General features: G+C 40.4%; 1 protein-coding gene across 1 annotated transcript; it reads left to right on the top strand.

Annotated features, from left to right (window-relative positions):
• On the top strand, positions 1 to 26,897 carry ERAP1 (endoplasmic reticulum aminopeptidase 1). The gene is made up of 18 exons (XM_065875048.1): positions 1 to 527; positions 2,549 to 2,687; positions 6,033 to 6,167; positions 7,259 to 7,379; positions 8,446 to 8,600; positions 8,958 to 9,071; positions 10,266 to 10,397; positions 13,826 to 13,957; positions 14,105 to 14,176; positions 15,460 to 15,614; positions 17,079 to 17,158; positions 17,727 to 17,910; positions 19,572 to 19,728; positions 20,423 to 20,607; positions 21,307 to 21,468; positions 21,962 to 22,102; positions 22,647 to 22,728; positions 26,742 to 26,897. Exons 1-18 carry the CDS (start codon positions 1 to 3, stop codon positions 26,895 to 26,897), a joined length of 2,829 nt encoding a protein of 942 aa, XP_065731120.1.

The raw sequence follows: 26,897 nt of genomic DNA, 5'->3' as shown, positions 1-26,897 counted from the left end.
ATGATACCTCTGTCCGTCAAACGGCCCCTTGTGACCATGTCCCTTCTGCCTTCATCACTGTTGATGCTCTTAACTGTGGCAACTCCATCCTGGTGTCAGAGCAGTGAAACAACATCTCCAAAGGCTAGTAACAGGACACCATTTCCTTGGAATAAAATGCGACTTCCTGAGCACATCATCCCACTTCATTACGATCTCATGATTCATGCCAACCTCACCACTCTGACTTTCGGGGGAACCACGGAAATAGAAATCACAGCCAGCAAGCCCACCAGTACCATCATCCTGCATAGTCACCACCTGCAAATATCTAAGGCCGCCCTGAGGAAGGGAGCTGGTGAGAAGCAGTCTGAAGAGCCGCTGAGAGTCCTGGAATACCCGCCTCAGGAGCAAATCGCACTCCTGGCTCCTGAGCCCCTGGTGGTCGGGCTCCTGTACACCATTGTCATTGACTATGCTGGCAATCTTTCTGAGAGTTTCTATGGATTTTATAAAAGCACCTACAGAACCAAGGAAGGGGAAGTGAGGTATTTTTTTGTCTCTCTCTCGCTCTTTTTTTTTAAAAGTTCAAATGCTACCCACACGAAATTTATTACTTCAGGTGGATTGTCTTTTAAAATTCCCTTGATTGTTGAATTCTTTCTTTGGTTTTGTTTTGCATCTCTTTGTAGATTTAAAAATGGCTCATAGTTTTTTCCCTGTTTTGGGGGATCTCCTTTTTCATTCTGTTTTAACCAGTTTTCTTTCCTCCAGCTCTATCAGAGGGAATACCTATTTGTTTATTTAATTAGATTTCTGGCATATAAAAAATATTTTAAATTCTCTTGGCCTATGTACTAGTTTCCAAGGGTTGCTTTAACAAAGTACATAAACTGGGTGGCATAAAACAATAGAAATTTTTTCTCTCACAGTTCTGGAGGCTGGAAGTCCAAAATCAAGGTGTCAGGAGGCCTATGCTCTAAGTCTCTGAGCCCCTCTTTGCCTCTTGCTAGCTTGTGGTGCCATCAGTCTTTGACATTCCTTGGCTTTGCAACTACATCAGTCCAGTCTCTGCCTGCCTGTCACATGGCCATTCTCCAAATTTCCCTCTTCTTATAAGGGCACCAATTCTGTTGGATTAGGGCCCAACCTGATGGCCTCATCTGAACTTGATTACATCTGTAAAGACCCTATTTCTATATAAAGTTACACAGATATTAGGTAATTAGACTTCAATGTATCTTTTTAGGGGACACAGTTCAACCCATACAGCCAATTAGAGGAAATATTAATATTTTTGTCTCAGTTAAAACTTTTTTAGTGATCCTCTCCTGCCTTGCTTTAGTTGTGTTTTTTTTTTTTTGTTTTTTGTTTTGTTTTTTTTGTGGTACGCGGGCCTCTCACTGCTGTGGCCTCTCCCGTTGCGGAGCAAGGCTCCGGACACGCAGGTCCAGCGGCCATGGCCCACGGGCCCAGCCTCTCCGCGGCACGTGGGATCCTCCCGGACCGGGGCACAAACCCGCGTCCCCTGCATCGGCAGGCGGACTCCCAACCACTGCACCACCAGGGAAGCCCTAGTTCTGTTTTTAATAAGATATCTTGGGAGATTTTATACTAAATTTTAAAATCAAATTTCATTTGTTAGTAGATTATACTAACTTTCGGATTTCATATTATTTTTTTGAGGTAAAAAAAGTCAGATACTACCAAAAAGAATTTTTTAAAAGTAAAATGTACCCTCATTATAGCCTCTAGAGATAACTACTGCTTCTATTTCAGGGGAATATCCTTTAGACTTTTTTCTGGATATGCATACACATTATTTTATGTAAATGGAGCCATGTTATATTTTCTGTTTCACGAGGGAGTTTTAATATGATGAGGAGATGTATTTTACATGGATGACTATCCCTATACGTCATTTTAACGACTTTATTAAAATGTATGTTTGTGTGTTGGTTTATTTAACTAATCCCCGATGGATGGAAATTAGGTTGTTTCCAACTTTTTGGCATCAGCAATAATTTGACAAGCATCTTCGTACATCATTTCTTCAGAATAAATGCCTAGAGGTAAAATTGCTAAGTCAAAGGGTCAATAAACTTTTGATATCCCTTGCCATATTCCTCACTAATACTGTATATTGGCAATCCTTTTAAAGCCAAAACGCCAATGGACTTTTCCCTTTAATTTATTACATCGATCATTAAGGAAACTGTGCAGCTTCGGATGTGTTTATCGAATATTTGTAGGTTCTTCTTTTGTGAGTTGCTGATTTATGGCCTCTGCCTGCTATTCTACTTGGTTGCTGGGTATAATTCTTACATATTTTTAAGAGCTCATTATCTGTTCAGGTTATTAACCTTTTGTCAAATACCTTTCAATCAATTTTCCCTGTTTTCTTTTGCTTGTCTTTTAGTTTATGATAGCTTTTGTCATATAAAAAATTTTTTAATAGTGAGATTCATGAAGATTATGATAACTTTAGGAATTAAAAAATGATCACACACCTAACTGACAGTTCCTGGTGCTTCATGGTATATTTTTATTTCCCTTGTCGTAATTTTAGGATACTTGCATCAACACAGTTTGAACCGACCGCGGCCAGAATGGCCTTTCCCTGCTTTGATGAACCTGCTTTCAAAGCGAGTTTTTCAATCAAGATCAGAAGGGAACCTAGACACCTCGCCATCTCCAACATGCCACTGGTGAGTCTAAACTCCTGTGTGTTGTCTACTCACAAGAAAAGTCCATTGATTCACTGTGATTTGTATTACCTCACTGACAGTTAACATTCAGGTTGCCTGTTCTGTTTGTTTTATTGCCTACAGATAGCTAACTTTTCTATTTCATTTCCAACCTATGCTTTTGGTTCAAGTAACAATTTATTTATAGTCAAAGAAAAGAATTGTCCCTAAAAACATGCAAAATTTAGGTAAGAGTGACATTGCAGGTGCGGTGTTGATGGGAGGGAAACTTTATAGACAATTCAGGTCAGGTTAACTGAGAGTGCCCTTCACAAAGCACTTTCACTTTTATTTTCTTATATGCTCTTTTAAAAGGATTTTAAAGGGAATGCTTTGTTGAATAAGGCCATGTTTCTATGATATAGTTATTTTTTATAATTTCTGTATACTATATTACTAATAATATTAGCTATGCAATTTGTAACTATGGCACAAAGTTGGTCAGATGGAAAAAGAAAAAACAGTAATATTTTAAGATTATTATGGTAGTAAAGGTAAGTAATGATAGCTAGCTCAGTTCCCAGTTTCAAAGCAGATGTGGACAGTTTTCCCTCTGATTCTTATTTCTTTATTTATTTTTATGTTTTTTTCTTTTCCATTATGGTTTATTACAGGATATTGAATATAGTTTCCTGTGCTATACACTAGGACCTTGCTGTTTATCTCTTCTATATATAATAGTTTGCATCTGCTAGTCCAAAACCCCTCTGATTTTTAAAAGTAGTGAGGAGAAGATGACCTCGCCAAATGAATAAAATTACTTAGTAAGTGCCGTTATCCTATGATTCTGGTAGCACTGGGGAAACATAAGCTGAGCTGTCATTCTACACCTGATGCATACCAACTCCAGAAGCACACACACCCTTTGTTCAGAGAAGCTCACTGTGGATGAGACTCAGGGTGGAATAGGCTTTGCCCAGAGTCCAGAAGGGTATCACGCCTCATCCCTGTGCTGACTCGGGAGGCATTAGCTTCACATGAAGGGACTCACAGAGCCACAAGCCAACCTCTAATACAGTATTTCTCAACCTTTAGAACTCTATATTGCTCGCTGAATCCCTTAAGGATCCCTTAAAAAGGAGTCTGCCATTCCCTCCTAGAAGGCTGTATAAAAAGTAGACTTTTGTGAATCCTTACCAGCCAATAACTTTTGTCTCTCTCCCCACCGCATTTGTGTATAGAAAGATAAGAAACAGTTATGCCATTTTCCTAATATAAATTTGAGATAGAGAAAATCCTTTTTCAAATTATAGTTCCCTCCCCAAATATTATGGTATTGCTCCCTGGGATGGGAGTGAGTTCTCTAATTAGAGAATTACAGCTTAAGGAGAAAAAAGGAACAGGGGTGGTTTGGAAATGAGGGACAGACTGACCCGCTAAACAAGATTGGTGGAGATTTTGTAGGCTTGCAGGGGGAAGGCAAGAGCCCCAAGGCTCCCCAATGACGCTGGAGTCTAAATCCATGGACGTCCGGGACCCACTTGTTGAGGATCAGGAAATCTAATGTAATCTTGCTCTTGAACAAGAAAGCTCTTCCCTTGGCAGAAATTTAACAGGGTGGCCTGAACTCAAGACGCAGACTTGGGGTTGAGGGGAAGGACAGTGGGGTCTCAAAGGATCTTTTTGGAGGCTAGAAAAGCGGATACACCTTTGGAACACTGAAGTGTTTGGGGCAGGGGTTAATCACATCTAAATTTCTATTCTTGACATTGTGCTAATAATTAAAACAATGTCAAGAATAGAAATTATTGTTAGGGGTAGGTTGAAGGCATTTTATAAAGAAAGGTCATTTCGGGTCCTTCAAGAGTAAACCTAGGTTGACTATTAGAGTTAGGGTTTGAATGATCAAAGGGTGACCAGCAGGCACCATAGCTTGTGGCTGGTGGGTACTAAAAAGAAGGATGAGGTGGGGCTTCCATGTTGGTGCAGTGGTTAAGAATCCGCCTGCTAGTGCAGGGGACACAGGTTCAAGCCCTGGTCTGGGAAGATCCCACATGCTGTGGAGCAACTAAGCCTGTGCACCACAACTACTGAGTCTGTGCTCTAGAGCCCATGAGCCACAACTGCTGAAGCCCGCATGCCACAGCTACTGAAGCCTGCACACCTAGAGCCTGTGCTGTGCAACAAGAGAAGCCACCGCAATGAGAAGCCCGCACACTGCAAGGAAGAGTAGCCCCTGCTCGGCGCAACTAGAGAAAGTCCGTGCACAGCAACAAAGACCCAATGCAGCCACAAATAAATAAATAAATAAATTTTTTAAAAAAAGAAGAAGAAGAAGGATAAGGGGGCAGAGAAATGGAGGTAGAAATAAGATTACAGGAAAAATGCATGTGTTAGCATGGAATTTCTCAGATTAGTTCTGGATGGTCTTCTCTCCAGGGTCCTGCCCAGTGCTTTCTGTTGGCTGAGGCATTAGACTTTCTTCTCTGGAAGCCGACATCTTAGACTGTACCTTTATCACCCCAACCCTACTCTGCAAGGCTGCTCCCTGATTGCATTGAAAAACTGATTCCAGTGAAGCAAATCAGAGTTTGGAGGAGGCTTTGCAGGGTCAGGCCCAGGCATGGGTTACTTTCAACTGTTTAGCAAAGTAGAAGCTCTTTTTAGGTTGTCCTCGGTGACCCCTATTAGACACTGCATTCCCAGATCATTCTCATACCTTGTATTTAAGTGAGCTACATCTTGGCAAAGCCAGCAATCTCAGTTTTACTTTGTCTCACCCATGTTATCAATCCTCATGTGCCAAATATGAGTGAGTTTGTGATCATCTGGATTATTTAAAAGAAATTAAGTGGTAATGGTTGTATAACTGTGAATATAATAAAAACCACTGAATTGTATACTTTAAAATGGTGAACTTCATGGTGTGTGAATTATATCTCGATAAAGAAAGAAATGGAGTAGAATGGTTTGGCCTTAATGTCTAAATTATAATCAGATATCGGAAAGAGATATATATATATATTTTTTTGCGGTACGCGGGCCTCTCACTGCTGTGGCCTCTCCCATTGCGGAGCACAGGCTCCGGATGCGCAGGCCCAGTGGCCATGGCTCACGGGCCCAGCCGCTCCGCGGCATGTGGGATCTTCCCGGACCGGGGCACGAACCCGCGTCCCCTGCATCGGCAGGTGGACTCTCAACCACTGCGCCACCAGGGAAGCCCCGGAAAGAGATATTTTAAAATAATTATACAAATGTCATGTCATATACTTTCAGTATGTCTGAGAGTTAGGAAATTTCTCTTTATCAAATGTTTTCAATGTCTTGGGTAATTGTATTTGATGATTTCAGTTATTCTGATTTTAGGTTAAATCTGTGACTGTTGCTGAAGGACTCGTAGAAGACCATTTTGATGTGACCGTGAAGATGAGCACCTACCTGGTGGCCTTCATTGTTTCAGATTTTAAGTCTGTCAGCAAGATGACCAAAAGTGGCATCAAGGTGAACCTGTGATTGTCACATAGGGTGACCAGCTTGTCCTGGCCTGCCTGGGACTGTCTTGGTTTTAAAACTGGAAGTCCTGCATCCTAGGAATCCCCTCAGTCTTGGGCAAACCAGTTGGTTGGTCATCCCGTTGTCTCAGATACTCATATTTACAGTGGGGTTCTAATAGCAAAAACATGCGGCGAGGCCTGGGCTGGCCTGGGTCATGGTCCTGGCTCTACCACTAACTGACTTTCTGCTCCCTTTTGCCCTGCTCCCCTTGGAAGTTAGCTTATACTTCTTTAAAATGTGTAAGTTGGACTAGATCCTGCAATGGTTTCTAAGGTTCTCCTGTGTATAACTTCATGCAGTTTGGAAGTGAATGTCATGGACTACCTGAGCGGGAGTTTCTAACCATGGGAAGGAAGTGAGATAGAGCGGTCTGCTTGGAGTATTAAATGGCTCTGGGGAGAGCATTTGGGCCAGGCAGTACTGGAGTACTAGAGAAAAAGATCTTGTTTCAAAGAGCACTTGCTACTCGGGTGGGTACCATTGTGTAGTGAACAACCTGCTCAACTGTGCGCTGTGGCTCTGAATGCAAATAAGATTTTTGGAGAGGAGGGACGGGATACTTTATTTGAAGTTACCTCATTTATTTAAATAGGGGTACATTTCCTATCAGGTTTCCCACCTTGGGCAGGCTTGGGACTTTGTCTCCTATCCCCTGAGTTCTTTAATGCCATGAAAACCCAAACTCAAGTCCATCTGTACTAGGCCAGTGTCCTCAGGGCAAAAACTGGCTGCAGTGCTCTGCTGACTTCTCAGGGTTCTACTGTCCCTTCATTTTCGGCAACTAAGTCGGCTTTACTTTTTCACTATCTCATGTAAACATTTAAAAAGACATGTTTGTATTTGTTATCCAGCGTTTGTTGTAGTTTTCAGAAGGGGGGGTGTTGATCAGGAACAGTCAGCGTTAATATAAGAAATAGAACTTCCAACTGTCTTTCTTAATATTGGCAACCATATCCCACAATATGAAGCTGTTAATGTCAGTCTTCTAGAGAAGCCACTGTGGCATTTGGATAACTTTTGTGTACCTTTCTCTTCAGGTTTCCGTGTATGCTGTTCCAGACAAGATAAATCAGGCAGGTTATGCACTGGATGCCGCTGTGACTCTTCTAGAATTTTATGAGGATTATTTCAGCATTCCATATCCCTTATCCAAACAAGGTATAGATTTGGCACAGGTGTTACAAAGTGTGGCATTTACTGACGCCAGCAGTAGATTATATCCTCCTAATTGGCATCTCCCCCCTCAGCTCGGCAGGCCCTCAAGTCATTAAAACCTGGCAGGTTCCTGAGGCACATGTCATGGAGATAATTTTGCCTTCTGACTTTAAATTAATTTTTAAAAAATAAATTTATTTATTTATTTTTGGCTGTGTTGGGTCTTCGTTGCTATGTGCAGGCTTTCTCTAGTTGCAGTGAGCGGGGGCTACTCCTCGTTATGGTGCACAGGCTTCTCATTGCGGTGGCTTCTTGTTGCGGAGCATGGGCTCTAGGTGTGCGGGCTTCAGTAGTTGTGGCTCACGGGCTTCAGTAGCTGTGGCTTGCGGGCTCTAGAGTGCAGGCTCAGTAGTTGTGGTGCATGGGCTTAGTTGCTCCACGGCACGTGGGATCTTCCCAGACCAGGGCTTGAACCCGTGTCCCCTGCATTGGCAGGTGGATTCTTAACCACTGCGCCACCAGGGAAGTCCTTGCCTTCTGACTTTAAGGACAAGCACAACTATATTATTGGGCAGATAGCAAAGGACAGAGGCTGTATTTTTTTCATGATTGGCACGCATTTGGTAGGAACATAGAGTACTCAATTTTTCGAATGAATTCATTGATAGAGCATGAGAAAATCTGCATTTTCTTTCTTACATGAGCCCTTAAAACTACTGTGTGTTTGAGTTTTTAGGTGTATGGGAGTCTTGGGCATCCAAGGTCGAGTGGATTATTGAGACAATTGTTAAAATTGTCTAGTCCCCAAGCACCTTGTCAGAGAATTAGAAATGGAGTCAGGAGGTCTGAAACCCAAGCCTGACTTTGTCTTGCAGCAGCAAAGTAACTCTGTATGAGTCACTGAGTCCTATTTCTTTATTGTGAAAGGTTCTTCAGTCTAGAATAATCCATGATTCTGCGTGAGCCACGTAGTTTTTCTTTGATCCCTACACCCATCCACTCTGAAAGTTAGTGTGTTTGGGCAACATGTAGCTTGAGATTGGTAAGATGTTTTTGTTTCCTTCCCAAGATCTTGCTGCTATTCCTGACTTTCAGTCTGGTGCTATGGAAAACTGGGGACTGACAACATACAGGGAATCTTCTCTACTGTTTGATGCTGAAAAATCTTCTGCATCAAGTAAGCTTGGCATCACGATGACTGTGTCCCATGAACTCGCCCACCAGGTATATAAGCTCAATCACACTTTCAAAAAAATGTTAACTATATCTATATTGCTTTTCTGGGACATAAGCTATTCATACTGTTGTATGAATTCTACCAATTCATTTTTACTATGTCTTTTTTCCCAGAAGAAGAAATGGTTTCTTTAAAGCATTAGGTACCATGTTTTATAATACACATTGTGAAGTTTTTCTTTTTACTTTGAAAAAAATATTAGCTTTATAAATATGTTAACATTCATATACTGACCGTACACATATAAAATATATTTCCTTCTGAATGTCTGACGTTTATGGCCACGTAGATAATCTAGTTTCCATAGGAATCTGTGAATAACCTGAGTAATGTTTTCCTTTCAGTGGTTTGGGAACCTCGTCACTATGGAATGGTGGAATGATCTTTGGCTAAATGAGGGATTTGCCAAGTTTATGGAGTTCGTGTCTGTCAGTGTGACTCATCCAGAACTGAAAGTTGTAAGTTGTATTTACTTACTTTTTTTTTACATTTTAGATCAATCTGTTGTGTTGTTTAATGTTGCTGGAAAATACTTACTGATGTTAGATTATGGAATTCATAGAAAGATTGATAACTTCCCTGGGAGTTTAAATATGAATCAGGTTTCCAAAATGCTAGTGAACTTTAAAGACACATTGCAAAGGTTTGTTTCCAAACTCAATTGCTTATTTCCAAATCTATGATTGTTATGAAGTTAGTATTAAATTTTGTCCTTCCTTAATATCAAAGAAATAGAAATAACGACAATCTGTCTGTTCCATATCACTTCCCCAACCTTCGGGTTACTCACTGAAGAAGTATTAGGTACAGATTGCTGCTATTTCAATAGGGTCCTGCTTGCCAAATGAAATGAGTTATGTTTAAGGTAATTGTACATTTGATTGTATAAGAACCTAGACTCATGGGTCACAAACTTAATGCTTTGGAGCCTCTATGTGTTGACTTTAAAAATCATGTGTTTAACTTGCGAAAATCAAATGCAGTAAAATTAAAAAGAAACTTTATGTAAAAACAATCCTTTATCATATAATAATTTTCATTTGTACATATTCGTATCCCATTTCCATCTTCCAATACACATAACTTATATGTAGTTATAATTATAATGTACATATAATTATTACACTACAGTGGATCATAAATATTTTCCTGTTTCCACATAGTCTTTAATAATAAAAATGATTACGTATGGATATTATTCTATTGGGTAATATGCCCTAATCAGGTTATAGTTGGGATTTGTTTTTTATTACTTTTTCTTTCACTACATGGTTTTAAAGCTAAATTTCTTTGCTTTAAAATAGTATAGATGATGATTGGAGATACTTAAATTACTATACATTTTAGTTTCTGATTTTGGCACTGTTGGGCTATAGGCATAATGTTTTTCTTTTTAATAGGAAATTTTCTTTATTCTAAGGTGATAAGTATTTAAACAAAAATTTCAGTGTTGACCTAAGATCACTGTTTCTTGGCTGTTCTTTAGAAGATAGTAATTCTATTTAATTTTGTAAATTCTATAAATATGGAAAAGGTTAGATTAGAAATTTAGAGTGTAAACCTATTATCCCAGGTCAGACCATCCTCATTTCGTATTTTTTTCAAGTAAATGTAAATCATTGGTGATGCTGTCTTTTTTTCTGTCTCAATAGGAAGATTATTTCTTTGATAAGTGTTTTAATGCTATGGAGGTAGATGCCTTAAACTCCTCACACCCTGTGTCCACACCTGTGGAGAATCCTGCTCAGATTCGGGAGATATTTGATGAAGTTTCTTATGAAAAGGTAAAAATGGATTATAAGGGTACAGTTTGGACCCTACACTTAAAAATGTGGGGTGGAGAGGTTATAGATAGTGTTTTGGGGTGACTTTCCCTTCATAAGGACTAGCCCAGATTGAATTCCTTCTCTTCTTACCCTTGCTGCCCAGAGTGAACTCTTTGAGGCCTAACTTGAAGTTTAGCTTAAAATCCTAAAGATTATATTGTGGTCAGTTTGTTTACTGTCTTAAATTGAATATTCGTGGCCTACAGAAGCTTTTTATTTATCCTTCAATATATAGGTCTTGATCGAGCATCAACTTTGTACCAGGCAAAAGCCCCTGCCCTTGTATAGCTTTTGGTGCCTTCAGAAACAGTTGTCCTGCACAATGTGTTTAATAAAAGAATTGGAAATTGTTGCCAACATATAATAATTGGGAGATTTTAAATAAAAATCCAGATTTCTGGCTTCGATTGGAGGGAAAAAGGATTCTGGTCATACCAGGCCTATATTTCCCTTAGAAGCATAGACTGGAGCTAAGTCATGGCTCCTTTATGAGACCAGAGTTGTGCTTTTCCACTTTCCCTTCCATTCCCAACCGTTTCTGTTATCCTCACCAAGGCAGAGAATGTGTCATTTATCATTATGCTTGGCAGAGAATGTGTCATTTATCATTATGCTTGGCTGTTTTATGTGTAGCAAATGGAAAAGTATATCTTGTTTGCATGTTTCCATCAATAGTGCAGAGGAGATAAAAGCAGACATAAAACAGACATATACACACACACATAGATCAATGGAACAGAATAGAGCCCAGAAATCAACCCATGCATATATGGTTAATTTATGACAAAGGACCTGAGAATATACAATGGGGAATGGAGAGTCTCTTAAAAAAATGAACATTTAGTTCTCCCAACACCACATGTAAAAGAATGAAACTGTACTACTATCTTACACCATTCACGAAAACTAACTTGAAATGGATTAAAGACTTAAATGTTAAGACTGTAAACCATAATACTCATAAAAACTGAGAGAAAAAGCTTCTTGACATGGGTCTTAGCAGTGGTTTTTATGGTATATGACACCAAAAGTATAAGAGCATAAGCAACAAAAGCAAAAACCAAGTGGGACTACATCAAATTAAAAGCTGTCTGCACAAAAAAACAACAAAATGAAAAGGCAGCCTACTGAATGGGAGAAAATACTTGCAAACCATATGTCTGACAAGGGGTAATATCCAAAATATATAAAGAACTCATACAACTCAATGACTAAAGAAAACAATCTGATTTTAAAAGGAGCAGAGGAACTGAATAGAAACTTTTCCAAAGACAAACAGATGGCCAATAGGTACATGATAAGGTGCTCAACATCACTAATCATTGGGGAAATGCAAATCAAAACACAATGAGAGGGCTTCCCTGGTGGCGCAGTGGTTGAGAGTCTGCCTGCCGATGCAGGGGACACGGGTTCGTGACCCGGTCCGGGAGGATCCCACATGCTGCGGAGCGGCTGGGCCCGTGAGCCCTGGCCGCTGAGCCTGTGCATCCGGAGCCTGTGCTCCACAGTGGGAGTGGCCACAACGGTGGGAGGCCCGTGTACTGCAAACAAAACAAAACAAAACAAAACAAAAAACACAATGAGACATCACCTCACGCTGGTCAGAATGGCTCATCTCATAAAGACAAATAGCAAGTGTTGGGCAAGGATGTGGAGCAAAGGGAACCCTCGTGCACTGTGGTGGGAATGTAAATTGGTCCAGCCACTGTGGAGAACAAAATATTAAAAAATAAAGCTATCATATCCAGCAATTCTACTTTTGGGTATTTATTCAAAGAAGACAAAAAACACTAGCTTAAAGAGTATGTGCACTCCCACGTTCCAGGCAGTGTTATTTACAATAGCCAAGATAATTGTTTCCATAAGTGACCATTCCACAGTGCAATATTCAGCCATAAAAAAGGAAATCTTGGCACTTGTGACAACATGAATGGATCTTGAGGGCATTATGCTAAGTGAAATAAGTCAGAAAGACAAATCCTGTATGATCTCACTTATATGTGTAAAAACAAACACACAAAAAATGAGCTCATAGATTGGTGGTTGCCAGGAGCGAGGGGTGGCGGTAGGTGAAATGGATGAAGGAGGTCAAAAGGTACAAACTTCCAGGTTATAAAATACATTATAGGGATATAATGTACAGCATGGCAACTACAGTTAATAACATTGTATTGTGTATTCAGAAGTTGCTAAAAGTAGATCTTAAAAGTCCTCCTCACAAGAAAAAAATTTGTAACTGTGTAATGATGGATGTTAACAAGGTGTATTGTGGTGATCATTTTGCACTATATACAAGTATTGATTCAGGTTGTACACCTGAAACTAATGTTATATGTCAGTTATACCTCAAAAAAAACACCAGTCCTGTTGGCAGGAATATGCACACCATGTAGACATTCAGGGACCTGGGCTTTGCCTATCTAGTGACTCTATGATCCCCTAGAACCAGAGAGAGACTATCTCTGCCTAGGGGGGACCTAAGAAATTTTCCCGGAAAAGAAGATTTTGAGTTATGTCTTAAAGATGAATTGGGCTGTGTAGTGGAGGCTAACACAACATTGTAAAGCAACCATACTCCAATAAAAATTAATTAAGAAAGAAAGATGAAATGGGGCTTTTCAGGAAGTACAGGATGTAGAAAGGGCTTTCTCAGAAAAGGGAATCATGATTTCTTAGGAAAAGAAGACTTGAAACAGGGTGGTTGTTGAGAGAGAGGGATGGAGGAAGGAAGGAAGAGTCCTTGGTGGTTAGTTGTATGCAAAGTTCAGGGGGAAACGAAGAACGTAAAAGAACATTTTTTAATCCTTGGACTACTTCCCTCGTTTGTCACCTGTCTGACCACTGGAGGCATTTGAGTTTGTGACCCATGATCTACAAGAATGGGAGTGGAGGGGAGAAGAGCTCTTATCAGGGGAATGCAGAGTATTTAGGAATTCTCTCGCTCCCTTTCTCATTGTTACTCTTGCCCTGCCAGTTCTCTTTGCTCAAGCCTGCCTGGGCTCCAAGATTCCTCACCGGTTACTCACCTTTGCTTCTACCCCTCCCCACTCCCACCCCAGAGCGGCAGTAGGAGAGCACGTGGTGGTTCAAGTTCAGTTTTAGTCTGTACGTTGTCCACTCACCTGTGAATAATGGAAGGTCGCAGATGTTGGGGAGGCTTGGTTAGTGATAGAAAACGGTTCCAGTGGACTAAAAACATAAACAGTCATGTTGATCCCCTGCCTCAACAGGTCCAGGTTTAACCCACTTTCTCTAATTGTTCCATGAATTGCTAGACACTAAAAAGGTTACTGTATCTGCATTTTAAAGAATGACTCCAAAATAGTGTGAGGGTAGATTAGATGGAGGCAAACTACAGCTAACAGTTATTTACGTTGTCTTTTCAGGGAGCTTGTGTTCTGAACATGCTGAGGGATTATCTTGGTGCCGATGCATTTAAAAGTGGTATTGTAAAGTATCTGCAGAAGTATAGCTATAAAAACACAAAAAATGAGGACCTTTGGAATAGTATGGCAAGTGTGAGTATGTTTTTGTGTATCTCTGCGTTTGGGACTGACAGGCCTATTATCTTGTTTTGTTTTTGCTCTGTACCACATTAATCCCTCTGAGAAGAATCATGAGTGTTTTTGACAGAACTGAGTGATGTGTGTATTTTTGGTTTTTAGATTTGCCCTACAGATGGCACACAACAAATGGATGGATTTTGTTCTAGAGGTGAACATTCAACTTCATCTTCAGTAAGTTTTTACATCTGTACGTGTTCCCCCGAAGCACATTCTTTTACTCCGTTTTGTTTGAAGGATAGATAGCTCTGTGCTGAACTTTCCGAGGTCCTTGATGATATCAGTCTCTCTATAGATAAGGCTGCGTTTAAACTATACCAGACTGACAGCCCTCCACAATTTTTCTTAAATCTGTCCGCGCAAGGGAGTTGTCCAGCCTTCTTTGGTACCGCATCTCACTGATACTAATTTCTTCAGCTTCACTCTCTGTAAAGCAGTGGATTTATGACATGTTTCTGTGGTAGATCAGGACTGTATCTGTCAGGCCATGTCGATCGTTTCCATAGCTCTTCATTTGTGAAAAAACATATGATGGCAGTGAGCATTCTTGAGCGCTTACTATGTGTCAGGCACGTTTGAAGCACTTACGTGTATTATCTGCTTTACTCTTCACAATAAGCGTATGAACGAGTACTGTTATCCCTATTTTTACAGATGGGAATATGAAATCCAAAGGCATATGATTAGTAAATTGTAGAGTGGGGATTTGAATGTAGACCTAACTCATGTCTTTAACTGCTAAACTATAAAGAATTCATAACACCTGAATCACAAAACAGTCTGAGTCTCTGTTTATCTGGCCTTGTGGAGTATTTTCATAGGTAGCTGAGGGTGAGTCTGGAGATTCAACAGGATTTTATCCACCAGATTTTTATTTTCTTGGCTTTTTTGCTTTTAGAGACAGCTTTATTCAGTAGTTACTAGATGTGTCCTGTGGTACGTTTTATCCTTTTATTAGCTCTTAAATATTTTTTGAAAACTTTTAGTATCAAAGAATAGATCCTTGTTTGAGTTCACGGCCATCTGTTAAGTGTGAGCCATGTCGGTGTTATCGCTTGGGAAGTACAGGCTCTTGATGGAACATGTTTTCCCCACCTTGCTGGTCTGAGAGCCAGCATCGTTATGTAGGTGTTGAATGCGTGGCCACTTTCTGTCCCTTCTCCCCCTGCATTCATTCACATTCCTGCTTTGTGCCTGGTGCCAAGCTAAGGTCTGCCCAGGAGAACCAGGTGTGGTACCTGTTCTCAAGACATCTATGTGTACAGGAAGAGAATGAAAAGTAAACAGTCAGTGCTTTAGTGGGCATGCAGTGGCTGGAGACAGCGGGGGAAGGGAGCAGGGGAAGGGACGCAGAAGAGCTTCACTGGTTGCAGTGCTGTGAGCACAAGCTTGGGTTCTCTCTTTTCCTAGAGTTGGGTCCAAGTGGGTCACGCATCTGCCTTTTTCTTATAAACCAGCACTGGCGACAGGAAGGCCTTGATGTGAAAACCATGATGAACACCTGGACGCTTCAGAAGGGCTTTCCCCTGATAACCATCACCGTGAGAGGGAGGAATGTACACATGAAGCAAGAGCACTATGTGAAAGGCCCGGACGACGCCCCAGAAACTGGGTAACGTTCACAGAGAGAAACTCATTTTGTTGCCTAGGTAACATCTGTCTTGTAGGGTGAACCCTTATTTTGGAAGTAGTGCCCTTAACTTGGTTGCTAAAATATTTTAATCAAATCTATATATCCTAGGAATTTGACTTATACACCACCATCTATTCAAAGGGATGAAGATGATGTATAATTATTTTAACATTCTCATGGTTTGTAGTTAGATATTATGGTAATTTCCAGTTACTGGCTTGAAATCAACTCCAGTAGGAGCATTTGCCACTTAGTTACAATAGTGCCTGGCATTTGGGTTGGAGCTAAGGACATAAACATTTAGGTGATTTCTGGGAAATACAGGAGACTCCATTCTCTTCTTGGGAAGTCTTGAGTTAGATCCCAGAACCTGTTTGTCAGCTTAATACTACAGAGGACATCACTGGAAATGAGACACTGCAACTGGACTGACCCTGGATGGACACTATTTAAAAAATTTTTTATTTTGAAATAATTTCAGACCTGTGGAGAAAATATAAGGAGAGAGCAAAGAATTCCATATATTCTTTGCGCAGATATGTGTTAACTCTTTACCACATTTGTTTTCTCTCTCTCCATATAACCTAAAATATCAAACCGTTCCAAAAAATATGATCTTTATTTCTTTCTATATATATATTTTTTAAATGTTTGAGAGTAAGTTGGAGACATGATTTCCTCTTTACCCTGAAATACTTCAGTGTTGTATTTCCTAAAAAGCAAGAGAATTCATTTATATAACCACAGTACCTTTATCAAGATTATGAAGTGAACTTGATAAATACTATTATCAAATGTATCAACCTTATTCAACTTTCCTCAGTGGTCCTGATAATATCTTTATAGCAAAAGAAAGAAACCTGGTTCAGGATTGTATATAGGATCACATTGTATTACTGTTCACATCTCTTTAGTTCTTTTTTTCTGAAACAGTTCCTCAGTCTGTCTTTCTTGACCTTGATATTTTTGAAGAGTACAGGCTAGCTATTTTAGAGAATGTCCTTTAATTTGGGTCTTCTGCTGTTTCTTCACGATCAGATTCAGCTTATGCATCCTTGGCAGGAGTTCCACAGAAGCGATGCTGTGTTCTGCGTATATGATTTAGAAGGCACATGCTGTCAATTTCTGCCATTACTAGTGGTCACATTTTTAAAGTTAGGCACCCCGAGATCCCTTGAGGCAATCACTGCGAAGGCTGTCAGGGCTCACTTGAGCCCAAATTTCTAGCTCTATTCAAGGAGTCCAAGAAGGATGAATAGTGCCCCAGCTGGCCACTCCTACAAAGCTGGAAAATGGGCTGGGGATGTTTTGAGCTCTTTACAGTAGCAGTTTTGGGTACCATCCTTCTTTAAATGAGCCAGTGCCCGGAGCATGGTAGGAGATTTAAGAACTGCTTGTTGCAGTGAATCAGCAAACGAACAAATCCATCCTCCTTTCTTGTAGGTACCTGTGGCATGTCCCATTGACATTCATTACCAGCAACTCAGACTCAGTCCAGCGATTTTTGCTGAAGACAAGAACAGGTAATTTGTTGTAGAACTAACTAGCTTTCTTCAAGAAGGAACTGTGGAAATGTGTAGGACTTAGATAATAAGTTTTCTTTGCTATTTATCTTGGTTAAAACAAAAAGGATCAGGTCAGCCTTTATCTTAAGCAGATCTGTGACTCAATTTCTAGTGAAGAATATAGGTTTGAAAATACTGTCTGGTTGCCAAAAAGGAAGGACAGTATCTTGCCAGATAGGGATTAAAACAGTTGAGTTACGTAATGCTGAGGAGAAGAGATACTTGGGAAAATTTCCCCTTACTTTAATATTGCTGGGTTATATCATACATATGGCCTGAAACATGGCATTCTTCTCATAGGTCTATAAATCTCACAAAATTAGTGTCTAAAACTAGTATTGGCTTTTGTCTATTGGGATGCTGTTTTCTGGTTTCTGAAAGGAATGTGTTCAATATGAAACTCATTTCAGTATTAAAATTGTTCAGTATTAAACTCGCCTTTAATTTCCTTGTCCAGTCTCTGATCAGAAAAGCTTTCTCCAGGCAAGAGAGAAAATGGAGCTGTGATTTATTTTATTTGCTCTAGATGTGCTCATCCTCCCAGAAGAGGTAGAATGGATCAAGTTTAATGTTGGAATGAATGGCTATTACATAGTGCATTATGAGGATGATGGATGGGATTCTCTGACTGGCCTTTTAAAAGGAACACACACGGCCATCAGCAGTAGTGATCGGGCCAGTCTCATTAACAATGCTTTTCAGCTTGTCAGGTAATACAAGCTCTTCACAGTCTCGGTTTGTTTCTGAAAGCTGCTGTTATCATTCACATCCTTGATTTCTAAAGATGAAAGTGATTGCTAATAAGAAGTTGAAGGGTGTTTTCTCCTAAGTTCTTCTAACAGTTCAAGGTTGCTTTTAGTCTTAGGATTAACCTCTTATCTGCGTCCGCTGAGTAAGGCAAAAGTAAGGAATCTGTATTTTAATCTTTATCATTAATGAGTCGGATCAGACTGAGACAAAAGTGTAGAAAACCAGGAGACCGACATCCTGGAGAAGCCCCTTGCCTGGTCCCTAAAGCCTAGTCCTGCGGCTTTTTCTGGCCCTGCTGTAACAGATCAGGTTTCTCCCTGCTGGGTCTGACAATCCTGAAGCCTTCTTAGAAGACCAAGTGGCCCAGGCCCAAGTTGTCGGCATTACATCTCTCAGACTAAAGGAGAGATATCCGCACGCCCCACTCCCACCCCACCCAAACTGGATAGCTGAACTGCATAGCATTTTTTTTTTTTTTGTTTTTTTGTTTTTTTGTTTTTTTGTTTTTTTTGCGGTACGCGGGCCTCTCACTGTTGTGGCCTCTCCCGTTGCGGAGCACAGGGCTCCGGACGCGCAGGCTCAGCGGCCATGGCTCATGGGCCCAGCCGCTCCGCGGCATGTGGGATCCTCCCGGACCGGGGTACGAACCCGCGTCCCCTGCATCAGCAGGCAGACTCTCAACCACTGCGCCACCAAGGAAGCCCTGCATAGCATCTTTATGGCTCATAAAATGTGGCCCAACCAGATGACCTTTGAGTGGGTGAGGCTAGTGTTCACTCTTTTTTTTTTGCCCCATAACATTGGCTTTTCAGGAAGTGTTCCCCAAGCCTAAAACTCACCCTTCTTCAATATTTAGGTAGAATTGAAGTCTAAGGGGAATCACCCAAGTGGGAGAGAATACTGTAATTCTCAGCCCCACGTGTCTCTGCTCTAAATGTTGTGGACTTCTTTTCCTGGGCCTCTTGAGGTGACAGAAAGCAGTGGGGAATAAAGATAGGGGTTGCTTATCTAGCCGTTTCTGCCCTAAATATTCTGCCTAATTAGGCAGAATATTTCTGCCTAAATATTCTCTTCCATAGCGCATTACTGATGACATCATAGGGGATTTTGTGTTTATTTACATGAGCGTGCACCCTACCACTAAGATGTTTAACACCAACCCTCTGTAATGAAGAATTGATATCTATATTCAGTTTCTTTGTGAAATGGAGACGAGGATGTGTTGACTCCAGGGACTCATACTTGTGACTGAGTGGCAGTCTCAGGTGAGGCTTCCTGAAGGATCTTTGATCAAGTTTTCCATTTTACTCGGCAAGTTCAGCACAGTCCGACGTTTCACGGACGGATAGATGCTGACCTGTTCCCATCGCATCTTAACCACAACTCATAGAGCTAGTTAACCCTAGCTCTATTATTTGAGAAAGTTCCTTCACAGTGTAAACATGCCACATGTTGTGATGTATGTGACAGGAAAGATGTTAGTATAAAGGTCATTATTTATAAGGGAGCATTTATATCCAATTGAATGTTTTGCTGGAAGGTTGTTCAAATAACTTTTGAAACAAATAGTTGATTTCCTGGATCTTCTCTTAAACTGCTAACCCTGGTGTCTCTTGACCAGCATTGGAAAGCTATCCATTGAAAAAGCCTTGGATTTAACCTTGTACTTGAAACGTGAAACTGAAATCATGCCAGTGTTCCAAGGTTTGAATGAACTGATACCTATGTATAAGTTAATGGAGAAAAGAGATATGAATGAAGTGGAAACTCAGTTCAAGGTAAAAGCCTGAAATAAGTTGAATAGTTTTTAGATAACTGGTTTGCTTTGGTGTAGGTGTGGAAAAGAGTTCTTATCATGGTGTATATTATATATATAATATAATATATGTATCTTATATATATCTTGATATATTTTAAAGAAAATCACAATGACCTCAGTATTTGGGTTGACCAATGAAGACTTTGGTTTTATTTTGGCACTAAAAATAGGCATGGCACTGTTAGATTCTGTTCTTAAGTTTCACAGATTTGCCATTCCCTCATTAGGCTAATTGTTTATGTCACTTCACTTCTGTACTGTGGTAGTTGCTATTAAGATTTTCTGGGACTCAGGTACTTAAGCAAGAGGCACAAAATCGCTCCTTTTGGCAAAACGTAATGACGTCTTGTATAATTTGCTCTCAAAATTTAGTCATATCAACTGTCTCTGTTAGTTTGCTTTGAAAGTGGCAGTTCACCTTGATTTTAAGTAGATAAGGATATATTTATAAAAGATTGTTACACAAATACTGAAATCATTCATTTCTTGCTTTTGACCCCTTTTATAATTAAATATAAACAACTGCATGGTTGTGGAAATATGAATTGGACTAAGCTTTAAAAAATAATCCCCATCACCTGAGGGTGTATTGGATTATATAAACCATGAGATGACTTGGGACGGGACTGGTGACATGTGTGGCTTTCCCACAGGCCTTTCTCATCGGGCTGCTGAGGGACCTGATTGATAAGCAGACTTGGACGGATGAGGGCTCCATCTCAGAGCGAATGCTGCGGAGTCAGCTGCTTCTCCTGGCCTGTGTGCGCAAGTACCAGCCCTGTGTGCAGAAGGCAGAAGGCTATTTCAGACAGTGGCAGGAAGCCAATGGGAATTTGAGGTCTGTTTTTATCCAACAACCGGTTTGTTCAGATAAGGGGTATCTTTTGTTTTTCCACCATCATTGCTAAATGTTGGGAGAAAAAACAAGTATAGACAAGTCTCCCCTGCTGTCCTTTTTGGGAAAATATTTTTTTTTTTTTTTAGACTTATCTATGCATTGCTCAACTTTCTGTTTTAAGTTCCTGACAGGAGCCCGGGGGTTTGGTTAATGGAGAGGCGGGCGGCAGGGATTCAGTCCTTTTAGACTTGGGGCTTAAGTCCTATCCAGGAAATACTAAGCCAACAATATACATGCTTCTATTCATAAAAGTGCTTACAAACAGGTGGTCCTATTGGATTCCTGACTTTTGTTCATGGACTGCATTTTAAGTCTAGTTTGAATTTCCTTCTTTTGACTTGAAAAGTGACCACCTATTGAGTCACTCAACATCCTTAAAGTATGTTAGAAATGTAGGTATTTATAGAAGTGGCATTTCACAATGTATTTTTGAGAAGGCTACTTAAAACCTACTTTCAGTTACTTTCTCTTGCTTCTTTCCTAAAGTGTTACTGAAGGAAAGAAGTTATTTTTGTTTATATTTCCAGGCATGCTTCTCTGATTGTGGGTCCAGTTTATCGTTTCATAATCTGTCTCTCTCGTGCATGCAAACGCACTTCCGTCATCTCAGCCTCTCCCTGGGTGTGTTCTTTTCCACAGGCTGCCCAGCGATGTGACCTTGGCAGTGTTTGCCGTAGGGGCCCAGAACCCAGAAGGATGGGATTTTCTTTATAGTAAATATCAATCGTCATTGTCCAGTACTGAGAAACACCAAATTGAATTTGCTCTCTGTATTACCCACAATAAAGAAAAGCTTCAGTGGTAAGTAATTCATTCATGTTCAGGTAGCCAAGAGGAATTAAATTAGATCAGATCCTTCTGGCATCTATTTTTGTCCTCTTGGCCAGGAACGGCGTTTCCTGCTGGGAACATTTATGCAAGAGGGCACACATCTAATGTGTACGGTAAATAATTAGAGAGCAGCGGGTGTCAGGAAAATTATTTAAAGGCGTATGTATTTGCGTATCTTTAAAATAACACATTTAGAAATTTACACCGGATATACCTATCTTAGCTACATTTGTGAGCAAATGAGAGAATATATGAGAATCGGTGTTGTAAACGCTGTACAAATGTTAGTTTTTATTGTTATGTAGCTACAGGGAGTTTCTCAGGGCTCTGGTAACCTATTTATCTTTTGTGTCTTCATTATTAGCAGATCGGCTTTTTTCTTTCCCAAATTATTTTATTAAAGTTGTTTGGAACTTTTTCAGGGCCTCTTTGTTGCTAACACTTCTTGTCTTAATCATTCTAGGCTACTAGATCAAAGTTTTAAGGGAGATACAATAAAAACTCAAGAGTTTCCAGATATTCTTAGAACTATCGGCAGAAACCCAGTGGGATATCCACTGGCCTGGCAGTTTCTGAGGGAAAACTGGAATAAACTTGTACAAAAGTAAGTAGTGCCCAAAATTGTGTTGTGACTGGCAAAAATTCCTAAACCTGGCTGTTTTAGCTACGTTTGTAAAATAACAGTGATTATCTGAAGGGATTCTTTTGACTGAAGAAAGGAAGTAGAGGTACTTCAAATATCCTTAGAAAATATGAAACTCTAATTCAGTGCTAACTAATGGATCTGGATGGTCAAGTGTTTCATTCCATCTGGCATAATCTCTTCCCGCACCCCGTGACCTACCAGAAGTCGCCTGCACAGTTCAGGCAAGTCTTCTGTTTAGTACTTCCACTTGTTGTATCTGCCCAAACTCTTGTAGCACCTACTACTTCTGTCATTTTCTTTTGGGTACTTAATCTTTTATTCAGCGGCTGGTGTGTTGATTTTTTACAACTAGATCTTAGCCCATTGGAGCAAAGGATCACGTCTTATCTTTTTCACGCCTAACCAGTTTTCAGTTAATTGCTATCACATATATGAGGCACTTAAAAATACATGTCGAATGAACAAATACCTCACAATACATTTTGACAATTTCTATTTCTAGGTTTGAACTTGGCTCAAGTTCCATAGCCCACATGGTAACGGGAACAACAAATCAGTTCTCGACAAGAGCACGGCTTGAAGAGGTAAAAAATAAATAAATAAAAAGCTTTCTTTTTGAACTTCAGTGACAATTATCTAATAAATTATCTAATAAATATGAGGTAGGCAAAATACTTTAAGGGCCTGATGAGTTACAAGTGGATTTTGTCACTTGGTAAATGTTCTTTTTGGATGGGTGTTTTGTTTAGTGTGGTGTTTTTGACATGAGCAAAAATCAGTTACAAATAAACCATTGAAAACTGTGCCTCTTCCCAAACACATTTAGAAGTCTTAGCTCTGCCATTAAAAATTTTAGGGCTTAAAAATTACTTTAGACATTTAATCCCTGTTTAGGATGTTACAAGTGATTATTGGAGGTTTAAGTGACTGAAGTGATCCTCTAGGTATTTTGAAAGAGGCAGGTCTGGAAGCTAGGCTCTCCACTATTCGAGCTCATGATTTCCTATTACTTACTGGTGAACCATCTACTTTCAGAAAGAATTCTAGGCAACTTTTAAGGTCCATATATAAAATAATGCTAAAATAAAGAACAAAAAGCTGCATAATGTTTGGAAAGGAAATTGTATGAGGGATTTATGCTGAGGATAATTTATTGCAATTGTACGCTAAGTTTATCATAGCTTCCTAGCAGCCAAAGAAAGATGAGAAAACGGTGTGCGTTATTGTCAGGTAAGAGAGAACCATGGAACATACACGTTTTCCACAAAAGCAGACTTTTCTCTCAGTCTTAAACTTTTGAGGAGTTTGCCGTATGGGTCATTTTGTTGCGGTGGCTTTTCTATAATAATATTCTCTATAGTAAAGCTGGAGAACAGATTTTACATGGTTTTAAAAATGGTGCAATTAGATAAAAGCTGAGAGCCTAATATTAACTTTTTTAGGAGAGGTTCCATTGTGTAGTCTGGTTACACCATGATCTAACTCGATGGAGAGTGCTTTGAAAATGGAAAAGAAATGTCACAACCCTTTTCTCCAGTTTTTCAGTAGCCTCACCCAGGCTTGTAAAATTAACTTGCACATAATAATTCAAGCTTGAATTCTGGTGAGGTCTACAGCAGAGATATTCTGTGTGATGACAGCAGAGCCATCTATGGGCTGGGACCAGATAGACCAGGTCTGTAGCACCAAAACATTTCATTCATTATCTTGTTCTTTCATTAATTTTCTCATGAATTCATTCAAGACATATTACATTCTTACTCTACAACAGGTGTGGTTTTAGGTTCCAGGGCTACAATGATGAACAGGATAGACAAAGCCCCTGCCCTCATAGAGCTTAAATTTTACTGGGGGAACCAGACAGTTACAGACGGATCAACTCATGTCAGGTAGTTACATGCTCTGAAGATGAATAAGGCAAGGGAAGGAGAGCGAGTGACTGGGTAACGGAATGGTGCTATGTCCTGTGGGATGACTCGCGGACCTTTGAGGAGATGTTGAAGGAAATGCCGATATCTAGGCGGAGAGTGCTGTGTGCAGAGGAAACGTCAGGTGCAGAAACCCTGTGGCAGGACATGTAAATGAAAGAGCCCGAGATGTTGTCCGAATGCAGAGTGTCCTACTGACATTTACAATGCAGGAGTCATCCTGAGCCCTTCCTTCCCCTCACACGGAGTTCATCCCAAGTCCTGTTGGCTCTGCTTCCGGCATCTACACCCCATCTGTGCACTTCTCTGCTCTTACTCCGGCCGAGCCTTTCTCACCTCTTGTGTGGTCTATGGTGACAGCCTCCTAACTGGCCTCCCTCCTGCCACTTTGCCAATGCCACACCATCTTCCACCTTTAAAACGGAAAACCAACCCACGACTGACCCTTTCTCGAAACCCTGCCTGTCACTCTTGAAGTCGCAAACCTCTCCTTCCCATGTGGATGAGAGGGTCATTACCTGGCTCCTGCCCACCTCTCCAGCCCTTTCTCACATGCTCCTGTGCTCCCTGTCTCACCCACTGCAGCCCCTCAGCCTGCTCCTGGGCCACCAGGTGTTTCTCCTGTGCGAGGCCTCTGCGCTTTCTTCTTCTTCTGCCTGGCTTGCTCTTTCCCCAACTCCAGACTGGAGGGGTTCATTTTGTTCTTTAGAGGCCCCAGCTCAGATGTCACCTTCCCAGACCACTCTGTCGAAAGCAGGCCACCCCCTCTCCAGTTGCTGTCATAGCCCCGGTTTATTTTCTCCACAGCAGTATAGAGTCAGCATAGTTCACTGCTTGTCTCCCCAGGCAGACTGTAAGCTTCATGAGGGTAGGATGCTTGCCTGATTCATTGCCTCATCCTCAGTGTCTCGCACAGTAATCAAGCCGGAGAAATGAATAAGTACCAGAGTAGATACTCATGAAGAAATGGAGGAGGGGGAGTCCCTGGTCCCTGCTGGGCTTTAGGTTGTGCACTTCACCCACATTACAGGACGACATCCTCACCAACGCTCTGCAGTGTCACAAATGAGGAATCCTAGTCCCAGAGAAGTTAATCATTTACTCACCAACTAGTAGCATAAATCTGGTTTTCTACCCATATGCCCAGAAAATATTCTCAAGGAGGCAGGTTTGAATCAAATACGTAGTCAGTTGAGATGCTGAATTTCCCAAGGCAGATGAAGACAGGAGTGATAAATTTGGGTCAGGAGAAGTAGAAGGGCAGGCAGGGGCTAACAGCTGGCTTTGTTAGAGCTCTTGCAGGCTTGTTTTTCAGTACTATCATGGTAGGCTTCTTCAGGATTAATTAATTAATTGGACCAATTAGTAAAAATATTGATGTGGTTTGATTGAAGAGTGCCCAGAGTGATTTTTTTTTTGAAGTACAGTTGATTTACAATGTTGTGTTAATTTCTGCTCTATAGGCAAAGTGACTCAGCCATACACATATTCTTTTTCATATTGTTTTCCATTATGGTTTATCACAGGATATTGCCCAGAGTTGCTTCTTAAACTGCCTATTAATTAATCTTGAGTTCTGAGAGACAAAACAGTAGATTGAGCTACAGTTTAAGGCAGGACAGTGAAGCGGGTTAAGTGTTTTCTAGGTTGCTATAGCAGGAGGGCATGCCCTCAGCTCACAGAAAAGTTCTACCGAGATTTAGTTTTAAAACAACCCCGAATCATTTAAAATTGGAATTTGATCTTTCAAAAAGCCTATTCTTACCCCCCTCCTTTTCCCAAACTTACGATGTTATGACATGGATTTTTAAGGAATTAACTGTCTGGAATCCATGCTGAATAAATAACGTATCTTGGCTTAGACTTTCTTCCTGTCTACGAAATCAAAAAATTGATGGATTAATGTGAAGTGTATGGGAAAAGTTTAAGAACACTTGAAGGCGAGACAGAGTAGCACAATGGTCAATGCTGTTGCAAAGCCAACCTATTCCTCATGTGAGCTTAAAGGGGATAAAGTACCCATTGGTGAAACAATAGCAAAGATATTTTTGAGGAGACAGTCAAGCGATTCTTCTCTTTAAAACCACGGGGAACTTTGGGTGGATTTTATCTTGAAGGAACAATGCATCAATTGTGGATTAGGATAAAAAAAATTGGCAAGGTTTGGGGTATTACCACCATAACTTGCTAAGAACCCCATTCCCCAGTGTTTCTATCATAACAGACAAGGCCAGGCCCGTGGAGGAAGACTGCACGTATGTGGCTGAAACTGTTTTGCTTGGCAGAAAAGATACTCTGCACATTCTGCTTTTTCAGCTATGTTTAAAAAAGTTAAGTTTGCATCTGTGTGTCTATAACAGAATACACATTAGATACATGCGATTAAAACTTAATTATGAAATGGTAAACAGTGAAGTCTTTTAGAATCTGGCAACTGTGAATAAATAAAAAAGCTGCAGAGAAAAAACACAAAACTTGACATCATGAGGCATGAGCTCATTTCATAGAGCTTAAGTTTATGTACATAATCGTATCCAGACACCTGGCCCTGTTTTCTATGTAGAATTTTGAAAAATGCTGGAAATTTGGCTTCAGTTTTCTTTTAACTAGCCTGAACTTTGTGTAACTTAATAAAACAAAATTTTAAAAACCCAATTTTTCCTCACAAGGTAAAAGAATTCTTCAGCTCTTTGAAGGAAAATGGGTCTCAGCTCCGTTGTGTCCAGCAAACAATTGAAACCATTGAGGAAAACATACGTTGGATGGATAAGAATTTTGATAAAATCAGAGTGTGGCTACAAAGTGAAAAGCTTGAACTGCTGTAA

This window comes from Phocoena phocoena, chromosome 3 (genome assembly GCF_963924675.1).
Source record: "Phocoena phocoena chromosome 3, mPhoPho1.1, whole genome shotgun sequence".
Classification (NCBI taxonomy): Eukaryota; Metazoa; Chordata; class Mammalia; order Artiodactyla; family Phocoenidae; genus Phocoena; species Phocoena phocoena.
Note: the sequence above shows the minus strand (reverse complement) of the source record. Positions and strands in the feature narration are given on the sequence as shown.

Excerpts from the sequence above, each read along its gene's own strand:
- ERAP1 (XM_065875048.1), top strand. The coding sequence starts at position 1 with ATGATACCTCTGTCCGTCAAACGGCCCCTTGTGACCATGTCCCTTCTG. Across the intron at positions 2,688-6,032 it reads CCATCTCCAACATGCCACTG|GTTAAATCTGTGACTGTTGC; the intron begins GTGAGTCTAAAC and ends TTCTGATTTTAG. Across the intron at positions 19,729-20,422 it reads AAGTGGAAACTCAGTTCAAG|GCCTTTCTCATCGGGCTGCT; the intron begins GTAAAAGCCTGA and ends GCTTTCCCACAG.